This window comes from Oncorhynchus keta, chromosome 35 (genome assembly GCF_023373465.1).
Source record: "Oncorhynchus keta strain PuntledgeMale-10-30-2019 chromosome 35, Oket_V2, whole genome shotgun sequence".
Lineage (NCBI taxonomy): Eukaryota > Metazoa > Chordata > Actinopteri > Salmoniformes > Salmonidae > Oncorhynchus > Oncorhynchus keta.
Genome location: NC_068455.1, coordinates 64,164,688 through 64,179,245, shown reverse-complemented (window position 1 = coordinate 64,179,245; position 14,558 = coordinate 64,164,688). Strand labels below are relative to the sequence as shown.

At 48.4% G+C, this 14,558-nt stretch overlaps 1 protein-coding gene across 1 annotated transcript in view; it reads left to right on the top strand.

Moving 5' to 3' along the window:
• The window catches only part of LOC127916059 (fibroblast growth factor 11-like), a 143,358-nt gene that overhangs the window by 75,668 nt on the left and 53,132 nt on the right, over nucleotides 1-14,558 (top strand). The window contains exon 3 of the mRNA XM_052497264.1: nucleotides 3,687-3,797. Coding sequence (XP_052353224.1) covers nucleotides 3,687-3,797 — 111 coding nt within the window. The remainder of the gene's footprint in view (nucleotides 1-3,686; nucleotides 3,798-14,558) is intronic.

Genomic DNA, 14,558 nt, shown 5'->3' with positions numbered 1-14,558 from the left:
CTGACTGACATGCTCCCCCGGCTCCACACCACTTGCAGCAGCTACTGCTGTGTTTAACCTTGACTGGAGGGGGAATGAGTGTGTGTGTGTGTGTGTGTGTGTGTGTGTGTGTGTGTGTGTGTGTGTGTGTGTGTGTGTGTGTGTGTGTGTGTGTGTGTGTGTGTGTGTGTGTGTGTGTGTGTGTGTGTGTGTGTGTGTGCTTGACCGCGTGTGCTTGTGTAATGTGTCTCTACAGACAGTGTTTTGTAATATTGCGAAAGATCCACTGTCATGAGAAGTGCTGCTTTTGTCCAGTACAGTATGATAGGCGAGGCTTGAAGGTCATTATTGGATCCAATCGCATTCCAGGGGCCACAACCTTCACCCAACATTTAACAGCATTGTGTCACCAACTGGACGTTTCCACATTGCGTAAACGTTCCTGACACGTTCTGTGTTAGTCCGGGCCTTTCATAATTTGACAAATGTTAGTGTACAGGTATCTCCCTAACTATTCCCAGGAAGGAAACGGTTAAAACCCTTAGCAGCCACACACAACTGTACAAGTGATATCTTTTTCCTCCCTGTACTCAAAGGCCAAGGTATCAGAAGCCCTGTTTTACCAGATGCCCCGATACTACCGTACCCTCATGCATATTTGATGTTGCTCATTAAATCTAGATTGTAGTGGCACTTAAGTATTCTGACATTCCCTGTGATCCCTGTGATACAGTATCTCCCCTGCTAATGGTCTAATGTGAAGGATTCTCTCTGCTGTGGGGCAGAAAACAACACGCTGTTGTCCATGTCGACCACATGTCACGGATTGTGCAGAAAACAACACGCTGTTGTCCATGTCGACCACATGTCACGGATTGTCCGGGACAGTCCCCCCATTTTGTCCCTTTGTCCCACAAATTCAAACATTACTGATTTAGAAGTGCTATATGATTTGTCCCGTATTTCAGCCAGACATTCCAACCTGTCTCCTGCATTCACGTTGCGTTTATGAAAATTGTCGTCGAGATCTGATATTCTGCGCAGCGCAAGACGAGACGTAGGCCAACATCATAGGCCTATCGTCGACCAATCACATTTCTCAAATCCTTTCAGGCTAAATTAAATACCAGCTAAACTTGGAGAGGACTGTTAGCCTAACTACTTACAAAATGCACACTTCTGATGAAGAGCTATAAAAGTAAGAACAGCCAGAAATTTTTCCGTATCCACATATTCCCAGATTTTCATAAACAGCCACAAGTGTAGTTTCTCGTTTCTGCATCACCAAATTTTGAGCGAGGCAAATGAGTAGCTAGGTGTGCTTCAATTAGCTTGTTCAGTGCAGCAGGAGCAGCAGGAGCAGGGGTCCAGAGCAGCACGCCGCTACTTCTCACAGTGGTGCTCGTTTAGTACAGTTAGATCAAAGCTGAATAATCAATGCCTTGGAAGATCACAATGATCTATTTGTATTCAGAACCAAATATAATAGCGTAGTATAATGTTACTGTTACACCAAAAACACCAGCTCATTTCTTGAGATTTTAGGATAGTTGCTTGGATAGTCCAGCACACGCAACTAGGCAAAATGTGCTTTGAACAAAATACAGGAAGGCTATATAGTTTGTTAACACCATTATTTGACACAATATCGTAAAAAATTATAATTCACAATTTACAGTAATGATGGCCTATTTTGAAATGTGATATATTTAACTTGTGGGGTAAGGCACTTAGCCCTCATATTAATGCCTAGGTTGTTTTTTTTTACAGACACCTGCTGACAAAAATATATATATTTTAATCTAGGCTACACTGTCCCACAAAATCTTCCTGTTGTCCCGTATTTGGGTATGTTAAATGTGGTAACCCTGTTGTACTGTATCGTTAGCTAGCACACTGGAACAAGGTGCTAGACATTCCCTGTATTTCCTGCTCTTGGAAGGTCTAAAGTGAGGGACTGTGTAACGGCTGTCGTAGTTAGAAGAAGGAGAGGACCAAGGTGCAGCGTGGTACGTGTTCATGATCTTTTAATTTACACTGAACACTAGAACATAAATAACAAAAACGGAACAGACGAAACAGCCCTGTCTGGTACAAAGCCAGAAAACAACTACCCACAACTGAAGGGCGAAACCAGGCTGCCAATCAGAGATTGGGAACCATACCAGGCCAAACACATAGAAATACAAACATAGAATAAAACAGAATGCCCACCCCAACTCACGCCCTGACCAACCTAAAATAGAGACATAAAAAAAGGAACTAAGGTCAGGACGTGACAGACTGTCTTGTGTGGAGCACAGAAAAAAGAAACCAACAACTGCTGTCCCCTGCTGTCAACAGGAAGCTACATAAGATGCTACAGGTTATTTTCCTGCTATTTGGAGGTTCCAAGTGAAGGATTTGATCTGTTGTCAGGCAGGGTAAACAACTGCTGTTGTCCCATAGCGTTAGCTAGCATACTAGCACGCTAGCTGTCAACCGGAAGCTAATACACACAACAAGAGGCTGCAAATGCAGCAGATAAGCTCACAGTTCATATAAGATATAAATCCCAGCTAGCTCGACAAACAACTTTTCTGCCTCAGAACATATTCTGAAAACAACTAAACAGAGCACCACAGTAGATGGAAAATGGTGTCCCGGGTCATGCAACTTTTAGTAGCTCAGTAAAGTGTTTCTTTGTCTTTCTCGCCTTCTATCTGTCTTTCTCTCTCTCTCTCTCTCTCTCTCTCTCTCTCTCTCTCTCTCTCTCTCTCTCTCTCTCTCTCTCTCTCTCACTCCTCTACCCCAACAGAGCAGCACAGTCTCACATGCTATCCATCTTTAATGAAGCATTCTCCGTGCTAGGCAATAGACACACACACACACACCCTACCTTCCTCACAGTAGAGGCTGTCCCTTTTTAAGCAGGCACCTTGCAAGGTCCCATCAATCAGAAGGCCACTGTAGACACAGATGGTGCCTTTCAGTGTAAATAGCAGGGCTCTCATGCATTAGGGGGACACAACGTTCTCTCCCTTTAGTAACTGTTTGTTCACCAGTAAGAAGGAGCACTCTGCACACTGTAATTTACATGCAGTCTGCTCCAGGATGTGTCCATGATAACAACACCTTAAAGGAAAATTCCAAACCCAAACTATTTGGCATTTGTTTTATAAGACATAAATACAGCCTGTATGATGCATTTTGCATCATATAATGCAAAATGAATCACACCACCCTCACTAAAAAGATTGCACTTTTGAAACTGCAGTAAAAGTGTACTGCAGTTATACTGCAATCTGACTGCATTTTTTTCTTGATAAGGGCAGCTGTATTTCTGTATTTTGAAAGTTATACATCTTGAAAACATGATTGCTGACAAGCAAAACATTTTTGGAACTATATCAACACTGGACTAATGAAGCAAATACCAAAATATCGTTTTTGGGACGAGTTTTCCTTTAAGGTCTTAGACCTGATGTTAAAATATAGGTGGAAGTTGGGAGGAAATAGATTGCAGTGTGCAGAGTCTTTCTTTAACTGCTGGACATCAACTTCGATATCCACCACCTGCTTAAAGCACGCACACACACGCACAAGCACACACACACGTTCCCAGATGCTGTGTTTGTGTAGGATAGGGCAGTATGACGCCACACACATATGTTGGTTGCCGTGGTACCTGTGTGTTGTTAACCCTGTTCTGTTCCCTCCACCTGCAGAGCCCCAACTGAAAGGTATCGTCACAAGACTCTACAACCGGCATGGCTTCTACCTCCAGATGCTTCCGGATGGCACCATGGACGGCACAAAGGACGAAAGCAGCTCCTTCTGTAAGTCTGTCTGTCTGTCTGTCTGTCTGTCTGTCTGTCTGTCTGTCTGTCTGTCTGTCTGTCTGTCTGTCTGTCTGTCTGTCTGTGTTCACTGTTCCTGTAACCTTCCAGGGACGGTTATGCACCTGTCTGTCTGTCTGTCTGTCTGTCTGTCTGTCTGTCTGTCTGTCTGTCTGTCTGTCTGTCTGTCTGTCTGTGTTCACTGTTCCTGTAACCTTCCAGGGACGGTTATGCACCTGTCTGTCTGTCTGTCTGTCTGTCTGTCTGTCTGTCTGTCTGTCTGTCTGTCTGTCTGTCTGTGTTCACTGTTCCTGTAACCTTCCAGGGACGGTTATGCACCTGTCTGTCTGCGTCTGACAGTCTGCTGTCCTGTTCCTCTGTCTGCCCATCTGGAGTGTCAGTTAGACAAGTCTAAAACAGCTGTTATCCACATAGCTCTGGTTCCTCACAGATCTTCCCCAGGTAGCCCGGAAGTTAGCCCCAGATAGTAGTATTACTGCTGGATCAGTTATCCGGGTGTAGGGTGAACATGCTGATCTTGGGTCATTCTAGCATTTTCTTCACTAATGATTAAGGTTAGGATTGGGGGAGGGGGAGCTGATCCTGAAACTGTAAGTAGGGGAAACTTCGCTCACCTGCTGAGTAGTCTCTCTGCTGGGTGTATTACCCTCAGTCAGGGTTTTCACCTGAATGATCACTGACCAAAATATACAGTATCCCCAGTCCTCTACGGCCCACTGGTCTCACCTGTACCAGATCATTATAATGTGAGACCTGCTTATGTTAGGACTTTTACTTTGAAGGAGGTTAGGGTTTTCACCTGGGTGATCACTGAGCAGAACCTACCTTCCCTTCCTCTGGGACCACTGGGCTCTCATACAACAGATCAATAGAGCATTATAGGATACCCACGATGTGTTGATGCCGCACTTCCCACTAGCTTAGAGTGAAATACCTTGCGGCGAAAAGGCATAACGCTAGCATAATTTGTAATGAGGAAAGTCACGCTTACTGTAGATCCCAAGGCACTGTGATTATCTGGTGATACGCAACGCATGCTGTTCCTTTCTCAAAGGGGGGGTGTCATGTTGAGGGTCATTATGTAATGCCATGTAACTCTTCACAGTATGTATTGCGATATGAAAATCTACACTTCGTATTGCCATAGTGTGAATGCTTTCTAGACAGTACGTATTTTTAGACAGGTAGCCTATACAGTGAGCGTGGACACATTATTCCATAAGATTTTGTGAGTCTTAAATCTGAAATATATTGTAGAACTAACTCCCTTTAGCCAGTGTGGGTGATTTTTAGGTAGGGGCAGTATAGAGAGTAAATCAGTGAGTAAAGAACAGGGTTGGAGTATTAAGTCATTTATTTAGAGATTGGAGGTCAGCCATGAAGTGTTTGTGAGTGTGAGCTACGGTTAATTTGATAACTATAATTCCATCAAACCCTACATCAGTCTTACTGTTACTGTGAGCGCTTTGTAAGGGAAACAGGGGAGATACAGAAAGTGGGAGAGGATGGGGGGGGGGTAAAGAGAGAAAAATAGACGAATGGAGGGAGATCTGGAATGTACAGTACAGGATTTATAAATGGTTGACTTTTCTTTCAAGGCAGATTATTTATTAATTCCCGCAGCACGGTGGAATTGTGGAGTGATTGACATCATTGTAATTGCGCATCAATCTACAGCACAAGCATCTACCCCACTGCACAGGATATTGAATAGAAAAAAATTGTGGTTTTTGTGTGTGTGTGTGTGTGTGTGTGTGTGTGTGTGTGTGTGGGGGGGGTGTCTGTGATACCCAATAACAGAATGACAGGTCTTTCCCTATGGAGAGAGCAGAGATACCCCATAACAGAATGACAGGTCTTCTCCCTATGGAGAGAGCAGAGAGCAGAGATACCCCATAACAGAATGACAGGTCTTCTCCTTATGGAGAGAGCAGAGATACCCCATAACAGATTGACAGGTCTTCTCCCTGTGGAGAGAGCAGAGATACCCCATAACAGAATGACAGGTCTTCTCCCTATGGAGAGAGCAGAGATACCCCATAACAGATTGACAGGTCTTCTCCCTGTGGAGAGAGCAGAGATACCCCATAACAGAATGACAGGTCTTCTCCCTATGGAGAGAGCAGAGATACCCCATAACAGATTGACAGGTCTTCTCCCTGTGGAGAGAGCAGAGATACCCCATAACAGATTGACAGGTCTTCTCCCTGTGGAGAGAGCAGAGATACCCCATAACAGATTGACAGGTCTTCTCCCTGTGGAGAGAGCAGAGATACCCCATAACAGAATGACAGGTCTTCTCCCTATGGAGAGAGCAGAGATACCCCATAACAGAATGACAGAATGACAGGCCTTCTCCCTATGGAGAGAGCAGAGATACCCCATAACAGATTGACAGGTCTTCTCCCTGTGGAGAGAGCAGAGATACCCCATAACAGAATGACAGGTCTTCTCCCTATGGAGAGAGCAGAGATACCCCATAACAGATTGACAGGTCTTCTCCCTGTGGAGAGAGCAGAGATACCCCATAACAGAATGACAGGTCTTCTCCCTATGGAGAGAGCAGAGATACCCCATAACAGATTGACAGGTCTTCTCCTGTGGAGAGAGCAGAGATACCCCATAACAGATTGACAGGTCTTCTCCCTGTGGAGAGAGCAGAGATACCCCATAACAGATTGACAGGTCTTCTCCCTGTGGAGAGAGCAGAGATACCCCATAACAGAATGACAGGTCTTCTCCCTATGGAGAGAGCAGAGATACCCCATAACAGAATGACAGAATGACAGGCCTTCTCCCTATGGAGAGAGCAGAGATACCCCATAACAGATTGACAGGTCTTCTCCCTGTGGAGAGAGCAGAGATACCCCATAACAGAATGACAGGTCTTCTCCCTATGGAGAGAGCAGAGATACCCCATAACAGAATGACAGAATGACAGGCCTTCTCCCTATGGAGAGAGCAGAGATACCCCATAACAGATTGACAGGTCTTCTCCCTGTGGAGAGAGCAGAGATACCCCATAACAGATTGACAGGTCTTCTCCCTGTGGAGAGAGCAGAGATACCCCATAACAGATTGACAGGTCTTCTCCCTGTGGAGAGAGCAGAGATACCCCATAACAGATTGACAGGTCTTCTCCCTGTGGAGAGAGCAGAGATACCCCATAACAGATTGACAGGTCTTCTCCCTGTGGAGAGAGCAGAGATACCCCATAACAGAATGACAGGTCTTCTCCCTATGGAGAGAGCAGAGATACCCCATAACAGAATGACAGAATGACAGGCCTTCTCCCTATGGAGAGAGCAGAGATACCCCATAACAGATTGACAGGTCTTCTCCCTGTGGAGAGAGCAGAGATACCCCATAACAGAATGACAGGTCTTCTCCCTATGGAGAGAGCAGAGATACCCCATAACAGAATGACAGGTCTTCTCCCTATGGAGAGAGCAGAGATACCCCATAACAGAATAACAGAATGACAGAATGACAGGCGTTCTCCCTATGGAGAGAGTAGAGATACCCCATAACAGAATGACAGGTCTTCTCCCTATGGAGAGAGCAGAGATACCCCGTAACAGAATGACAGGTCTTCTCCCTATGGAGAGAGCAGAGATACCCTATAACAGAATAACAGAATGACAGAATGACAGGCCTTTCCCAATGGAAAGAGCAGAGATACCCCATAACAGAATGACCGGCCTTCTCCCTATGGAGAGAGCAGAGATACCCCATAACAGATTGACAGGCCTTCTCCCTGTGGAGAGAGCAGAGATACCCCATAACAGAATGGCAGGTCTTCTCCCTATGGAGAGAGCAGAGATACCCCATAACAGAATGACAGATTGACAGGTCTTCTCCCTGTGGAGAGAGCAGAGATACAGAATGACAGGCCTTCTCCCTGTGGAGAGAGCAGAGATACCCCATAACAGATTGACAGGTCTTCTCCCTGTGGAGAGAGCAGAGATACCCCATAACAGAATGACAGGTCTTCTCCCTTTGGAGAGAGCAGAGATACCCCATAACAGATTGACAGGTCTTCTCCCTATGGAGAGAGCAGAGATACCCCATAACAGAATAACAGAATGACAGAATGACAGGCCTTCTCCCTATGGAGAGAGCAGAGATACCCCATAACAGAATGACAGGTCTTCTCCCTATGGAGAGAGCAGAGATACCCCGTAACAGAATGACAGGTCTTCTCCCTATGGAGAGAGCAGAGATACCCCATAACAGAATAACAGAATGACAGAATGACAGGCCTTTCCCAATGGAAAGAGCAGAAATACCCCATAACAGAATGACCGGCAATCTCCCTATGGAGAGAGCAGAGATACCCCATAACAGAATGACAGGCCTTTCCCCATGGAGAGAGCAGAGATACCCCATAACAGAATGACCGGCCTTCTCCCTATGGAGAGAGCAGAGATACCCCATAACAGAATGGCAGGTCTTCTCCCTATGGAGAGAGCAGAGATACCCCATAACATAATGACAGATTGACAGGTCTTCTCCCTGTGGAGAGAGCAGAGATACCCCATAACAGATTGACAGGCCTTCTCCCTGTGGAGAGAGCAGAGATACCCCATAACAGATTGACAGGTCTTCTCCCTGTGGAGAGAGCAGAGATACCCCATAACAGATTGACAGGCCTTCTCCCTGTGGAGAGAGCAGAGATACCCCATAACAGAATGACAGGTCTTCTCCCTATGGAGAGAGCAGAGATACCCCATAACAGAATGACAGATTGACAGGTCTTCTCCCTATGGAGAGAGCAGAGATACCCCATGACAGAATGACAGGCCTTCTCCCTATGGAGAGAGCATAGATACCCCATAACAGATTGACAGGCCTTCTCCCTATGGAGAGAGCAGAGATACCCCATAACAGAATGGCAGGTCTCCCTATGGAGAGAGCAGAGATACCCCATAACAGATTGACAGGTCTTCTCCCTATGGAGAGAGCAGAGATACCCCATAACAGAATAACAGAATGACAGAATGACAGGCCTTCTCCCTATGGAGAGAGCAGAGATACCCCATAACAGAATGACAGAGTGACAGGCCTTCTCCCTATGGAGAGAGCAGAGATACCCCTCATACACAACACAACACAACACATCCCAGGCTGCTAGGATTCTGAGTGGCTGAGAGACCTGCTGAGTATTCTCTGTCTCGGTCACGCTACAGCTTACACTCCACTCTCTCTCTTTCTCTCCCTTTCTCCCGCTCACTCTCCCTGTCTCTGTCTCTGCTTCTCATCCTCCTGAAGTCTCCCATCAGGACCCCCACTGGTTCCCTGACCTCTCCTATAAAAAAAGTGTCTGTCTGTTCATGTGCTTATGCATGCCTGTCCATTTTTGTGTGTGTGTGTGTGTGTGTGTGTGTGTGTGTGTGTGTGTGTGTGTGTGTGTGTGTGTGTGTGTGTGTGTGTGTGTGTGTGTGTGTGTGTGTGTGTGTGTGTGTGTGTGTGTGTGTGTGTGTGTGTGTGTGTGTGTGTGTGTGTGTGTGTGTGTTATGCACCCTACTGCGGCGTATGCTAAGGAGGCCAGTCTGAAAAGGACCAAATCAGCAGCAAATGGAGATAAATAATTAAGGAGGAAATGGTCAGATTCATATTAGTTCTACAGAGACAGCCTACAGAGTCCCAAATGGCACCCTATTCTCTATGGGTCCAGGTCAAAAGAAGTGCACTGTATGGGGAATAGGGTGCTCTTTTGGATGCACACAGAGTGTCTGGAGTCTTCTGCTGGACCTGTGCCCACAGGCAGTCCTTACTGGGCTTCCCCTGCCCTCCTCTCTACATTTAGCTAAGAAGCCAAACACACACACACACACACAAACGCATAAACTCTCTCAAAGTACATTTGACCGTTGGAAGTTGTTAAAGGACACTGGGATGGGAGGCCTCCCTCTCCTCCCCTTCCTCCTTCCTCTATTCTGCTGCTCTCTTTTCCTCCCTCACTCTGACAATTAGGCAGAGAGGCTGCTGTTGGCAGAGGCCCCTGGGCATTTGGCCCCTGGGCATTTGGCCCCTGGCCAGGCGTATTACACACTGCGGCTGCACAGCCCTGCCAGTTAATTGCTAATTTTACCATTGCCGTCCTGTCGGATCGATCCCTGCGGCCCCCAGCCTTCAGCTACCCGCACAGTCTCTAGCCCCCAACCCCCGGCCTTCAGCTACCCGCACAGTCTCTAAGCCCTCAACCCCGGCCTTCAGCTACACGCACAGTCTCTAGCCCCCAACCCCCGGCCTCCAGCCTTCAGCTACCCGCACATTCTCTAAGCCCCCAACCCCGGCCTTCAACTTCCCGCACAGTCTCTAGCCCCCAACCCCCAGCCTTCAGCTACCCGCACAGTCTCTAGCCCCCAACCCCCGGCCTTCAGCTACCCACACAGTCTCTAGCCCCCAACCCCCAGCCTTCAGCTACCCACACAGTCTCTAGCCCCCAACCCCCGGCCTTCAGCTACCCTCACAGTCTCTAGCCCCCAACCCCCAGCCTTCAGCTACCCACAGTCTCTAGCCCCCAACCCCCAACCCCCAGCCTTCAGCTACCCGCACAGTCTCTAGCCTCCAACCCCAGGCCCCCAGCTTTCAGCTACCCGCAGTCTCTAGCCCCCAACCCCCGGCCCCCAGCCTTCAGCTACCCACACAGTCTCTAGCCCCCAACCCCCAGCCTTCAGCTACCCTCACAGTCTCTAGCCCCCAACCCCCGGCCTTCAGCTACCCGCACAGTCTCTAGCCCCCAACCCCCAGCCTTCAGCTACCCACACAGTCTCTAGCCCCCATTCTCCAACCCCCAGCCTTCAGCTACCTGCACAGTCTCTAGCCCCCAACCCCCAGCCTTCAGCTACCCGCACAGTCTCTAGCCCCCAACCCCAGGCACCCAGCCTTCAGCTACCCGCAGTCTCTAGCCCACAACCCCCGGCCCCCAGCCTTCAGCTACCCGCACAGGCTCTAGTCCCCAACCCCCGGTCCCCAGCCTTCAGCTACCTGCACAGTCTCTGGCCCCCAACCACCAGCCTTCAGCTACCTGCACAGTCTCTAGCCCCCAACCCCCGGCCCCCAGCCTTCAGCTACCTGCACAGGCTCTGCCCCCAGCCTTCAGCTACCTGCACAGGCTCTGGCCCCCAACCGCCAGACTTCAGCTACCCGCACAGTCTCTTGCCCCCAACCCCCGGCCTCCAGCCCCGGGAACTTCCACTTCCAGCGCCCTGACAGACCCCAAACTAAGGCCCGTGGCAAATAGCCCCTGAACCTAGTTCGTACCCCCAGTCCTGGGCACATTGACCCAGCCCCATGGCCTCAGATATGGGAAATGTCCACCTAAGGCCCCCTTAAAGCCCCCAGGGGCCGGGCCACAAGACCCAATTCACACCTTGGAGTGAAAGGGGGCATGAGAGTATACATACTCCACCATCACCTCTGTCTTGTTTCTACCACTCTGCTCTCCTCTGGAGGAGAAATCTGAATCTTATGGTTCTTAGAGCTTGGTGAAATCATGGCTATTTTACATACAACCTACATACAATACCCAACTAGCACATAACATTCTGAGAACCATATGTATTAGGTGGGAATTTCAGTAATTCAGTATGCACACTGTTTCCTCATGGTTCAATTTAAAATAATGTTCCCAAATTGTTCTGAGAACTTTAAGAAACAACGTTCTTCTGTGGCAATTTCCGTACTTCAGTTTCCTGATGGTTCTATTTTAAAGTCATGTTTTCAGAACATTCAGATCACTTTTTGTTTTGTCACAATGACGACCGACTGAGCGTTCTGCTCAAAGCATTGTATATGAGTGCTGATGAAGATTTCATCAAAAATGCATTGCAAGATTGTAATTGGATTTGATGAAATTGGGGGTAAAATACAAAAAAGGGCATTACTGTGGTTCTGAAATACAATGACATTTCAAAAGGAGGCAAATAATTAGTACGACATCCTTTTGTCATCATGTTGATGTCACCAGATGGACTTTAGATGGAGCTAGCTAAAATTGAGGGTAGACCACCACATTTTAACGAGCTCACATTAGCATTACTAGCTATTTTTCACAAACTTTGCTAGCTAATGACAACATTGTCATCTGTCTAAAGTAAATTTCACTACATGATAATGATGGCAAAGTTGTTTCCTTCTAAATATCAGCCTACTTTAACAATGTCATCATATTTCCAGGACACTTTAGTGTAATTAAGACTAAACAGCCAATAGCCTCCGTCCCGAATGACTAGGCTTATCACAACTTTTTGGCAGGTTTGAGAACGTTCATAACAATGGCGCGATGTGACCGGGTGAAGGAGGTGCAACTTATGAAATCTTGTTAAGTGTGTTCAGGTGTGTTGGCCACGCCCACTAATTGGCCACACCTGATTTGAATGACTGACTGTTTCCTTTGAAATGGGAAAAAAAAATGAAAAAATGTAAATTAAAAACTTTGTATGAATCTTGTTGGCGCAGTGGACTGATTCCATCGATAGCAAACAGAAGATCATTGGTTCAAATCTCACTGATGCTGTGCCACAACAAATAAATGAATGTGTTTGTGTGATTAATGCCTAAGCAAATTAATTTCCATGTGGCCTATCTATCATATCAAATGAAATTGTATTTGTCACATGCGCCGAATACAACAGACCTTACAGTGAAATGCTTACTTACAAGCCCTTATGTAAGGGATCTTGTCCTCCTCTTCTGAGGAGTAGAAGCGAGAAGGATCGGAGGACCAAAACGCAGCATAGTAAGTGTCCAAAATTTAATTAAGCAAAAATGAACACTGAACAAAAACATAAGCAACAAACGAGCAGTCCCGTAAGGTGAATGACAAACACTAAACAGGAAATAAACACCCACGAAACCTAGATGGAAAAAGGCTACCTAAGTATGATTCTCAATTAGAGACAACTAACGACACCTGCCTCTGATTGAGAACCATACTAGGCCGAACACAAAAATCAACATAAAAAACAAACATAGACTGCCCACCCCAACTCACGCCCTGACCATACTAAAACAAAGACGAAACAAAGGAACTAAGGTCAGAACGTGACAGTACCCTCCCCCCCTCCAAAGGTGCGGACTCCGGCTGCAAAACCTGAACCTATAGGGGAGGGTCTGGGTGGGCGTCTGTCCGCAGTGGCGGCTCTGGCGCGGGACGTGGACCCCACTTCACCATAGTTTTTGTCCGCCTCCTCAACCGCCCCCGTGGGCTCTTATGAGCGGTGACCTTCACCGCCAACCTCGGACTGGGGACCCTCACCACGGGTCCCGAATGGCCGGCAGATTCCGGCACCGCCGGACAGGCGGGAGACTCCGGCAGCGCCAGGCAGGAGGAAGGCTCTAGCAGCACTGGAGTGAAGGGCGATTCTGGCATCGCCGGCGTGACAGGCATCTCTGGCAACTCCTGGCTGACTGATGGCTCTGGCAGCTCCTGACTGACTGACGGCTCTGGCAGCTCCTGGCTGACTGACGGCTCTGTCAACTCCTGGTTGATTGACGGCTCTGGCAACTCCTGGCTGACTGGCGGCTCTGGCGGCTCAGGACACACTGGCGGCTCTGGCTGCTCAGGACAGACTGGCGGCTCTGGCGGCTCAGGACAGACTGCCGGCTCTGGCGGCTCAGGACAGACTGGCGGCTCTGGCAGCTCAGGACAGACTGGCGGGTCTGGCGGCTCAGGACAGACTGGCGGCTCTGGCAGCTCAGGACAGACGGGAGACTCAGGCAGCTCAGGACAGACAAGAGACTCTGGCAGCTCAGGACAGACGGGAGACTCTGGCAGCTCAGGACAGACGGGAGACTCTGGCAGCTCAGGACAGACGGGAGACTCTGGCAGTTCAGGACAGACGGGAGACTGTAGGGAGAAGACAGGGAGACAACCTGGTGCGGGGGGCTGCCACCGGAGGGCTGGTAAGTGGAGGTAGTACCGGACAGACCGGACCGTGAAGGCGCACTAGAGCTCTTGAGCACCGGCTTCATGGCACCTGCCTCGATGCCCACTCTAGCCCGGCCGATACGAGGCGCTGAAATGTACTGCACTGGGCTATGCACACGCACCGGGGACACCGTGCGCTCCACCGCATAACACGGTGCCTGCCCGGTCCCTCTCTCTCTCTCCGGTAAACACAGAAAGTTGGCGCAGGTCTCCTACCTGACTTTGCCACATTCCCCGTGTGCCGCCCCCAATAAGTTTTTGGGGCTGCCTCTCGGGCTTCCAGCCGCGCCGCCGTGCTGTCTCCTCATAGGCTTTCGCTCATAGGCTCCTCATCGGCTTTCGCTGCCTCCAGCTCAGCCTTGGGGTGGCGATATTCTCCAGCCTGTGCCCATGGTCCCTTGCCATCCAGAATCTCCTCCGAAGTCCATGAGTCCTGCGATCGCTGCTGCTGCCCGTTACCACGCTGCTTGATCCTTTTGTGGTGGGTGTTTTTGTAAGGGATCTCGTCCTCCTCTTCTGAGGAGATGAAGCGAGAAGGATAAATGAACACTGAACAAAAACAATAAGCAACAAACAAACAGTCCCGTAATGGGAATGACAAACACTAAACAGGAAATATACAAAAAAGAAACCCAGGTGGAAAAAGGCTACCTAAGTATGATTCTCAATCAGAGACAACTAACGACACCTGCCTCTGATTGAGAACCATACTAGGCCGAATACAAAAACCAACATAGAAAAACAAACATAGACTGCCCACCCCAACTTACGCCCTGACCATACTAAAACAAAGACAAAACAAA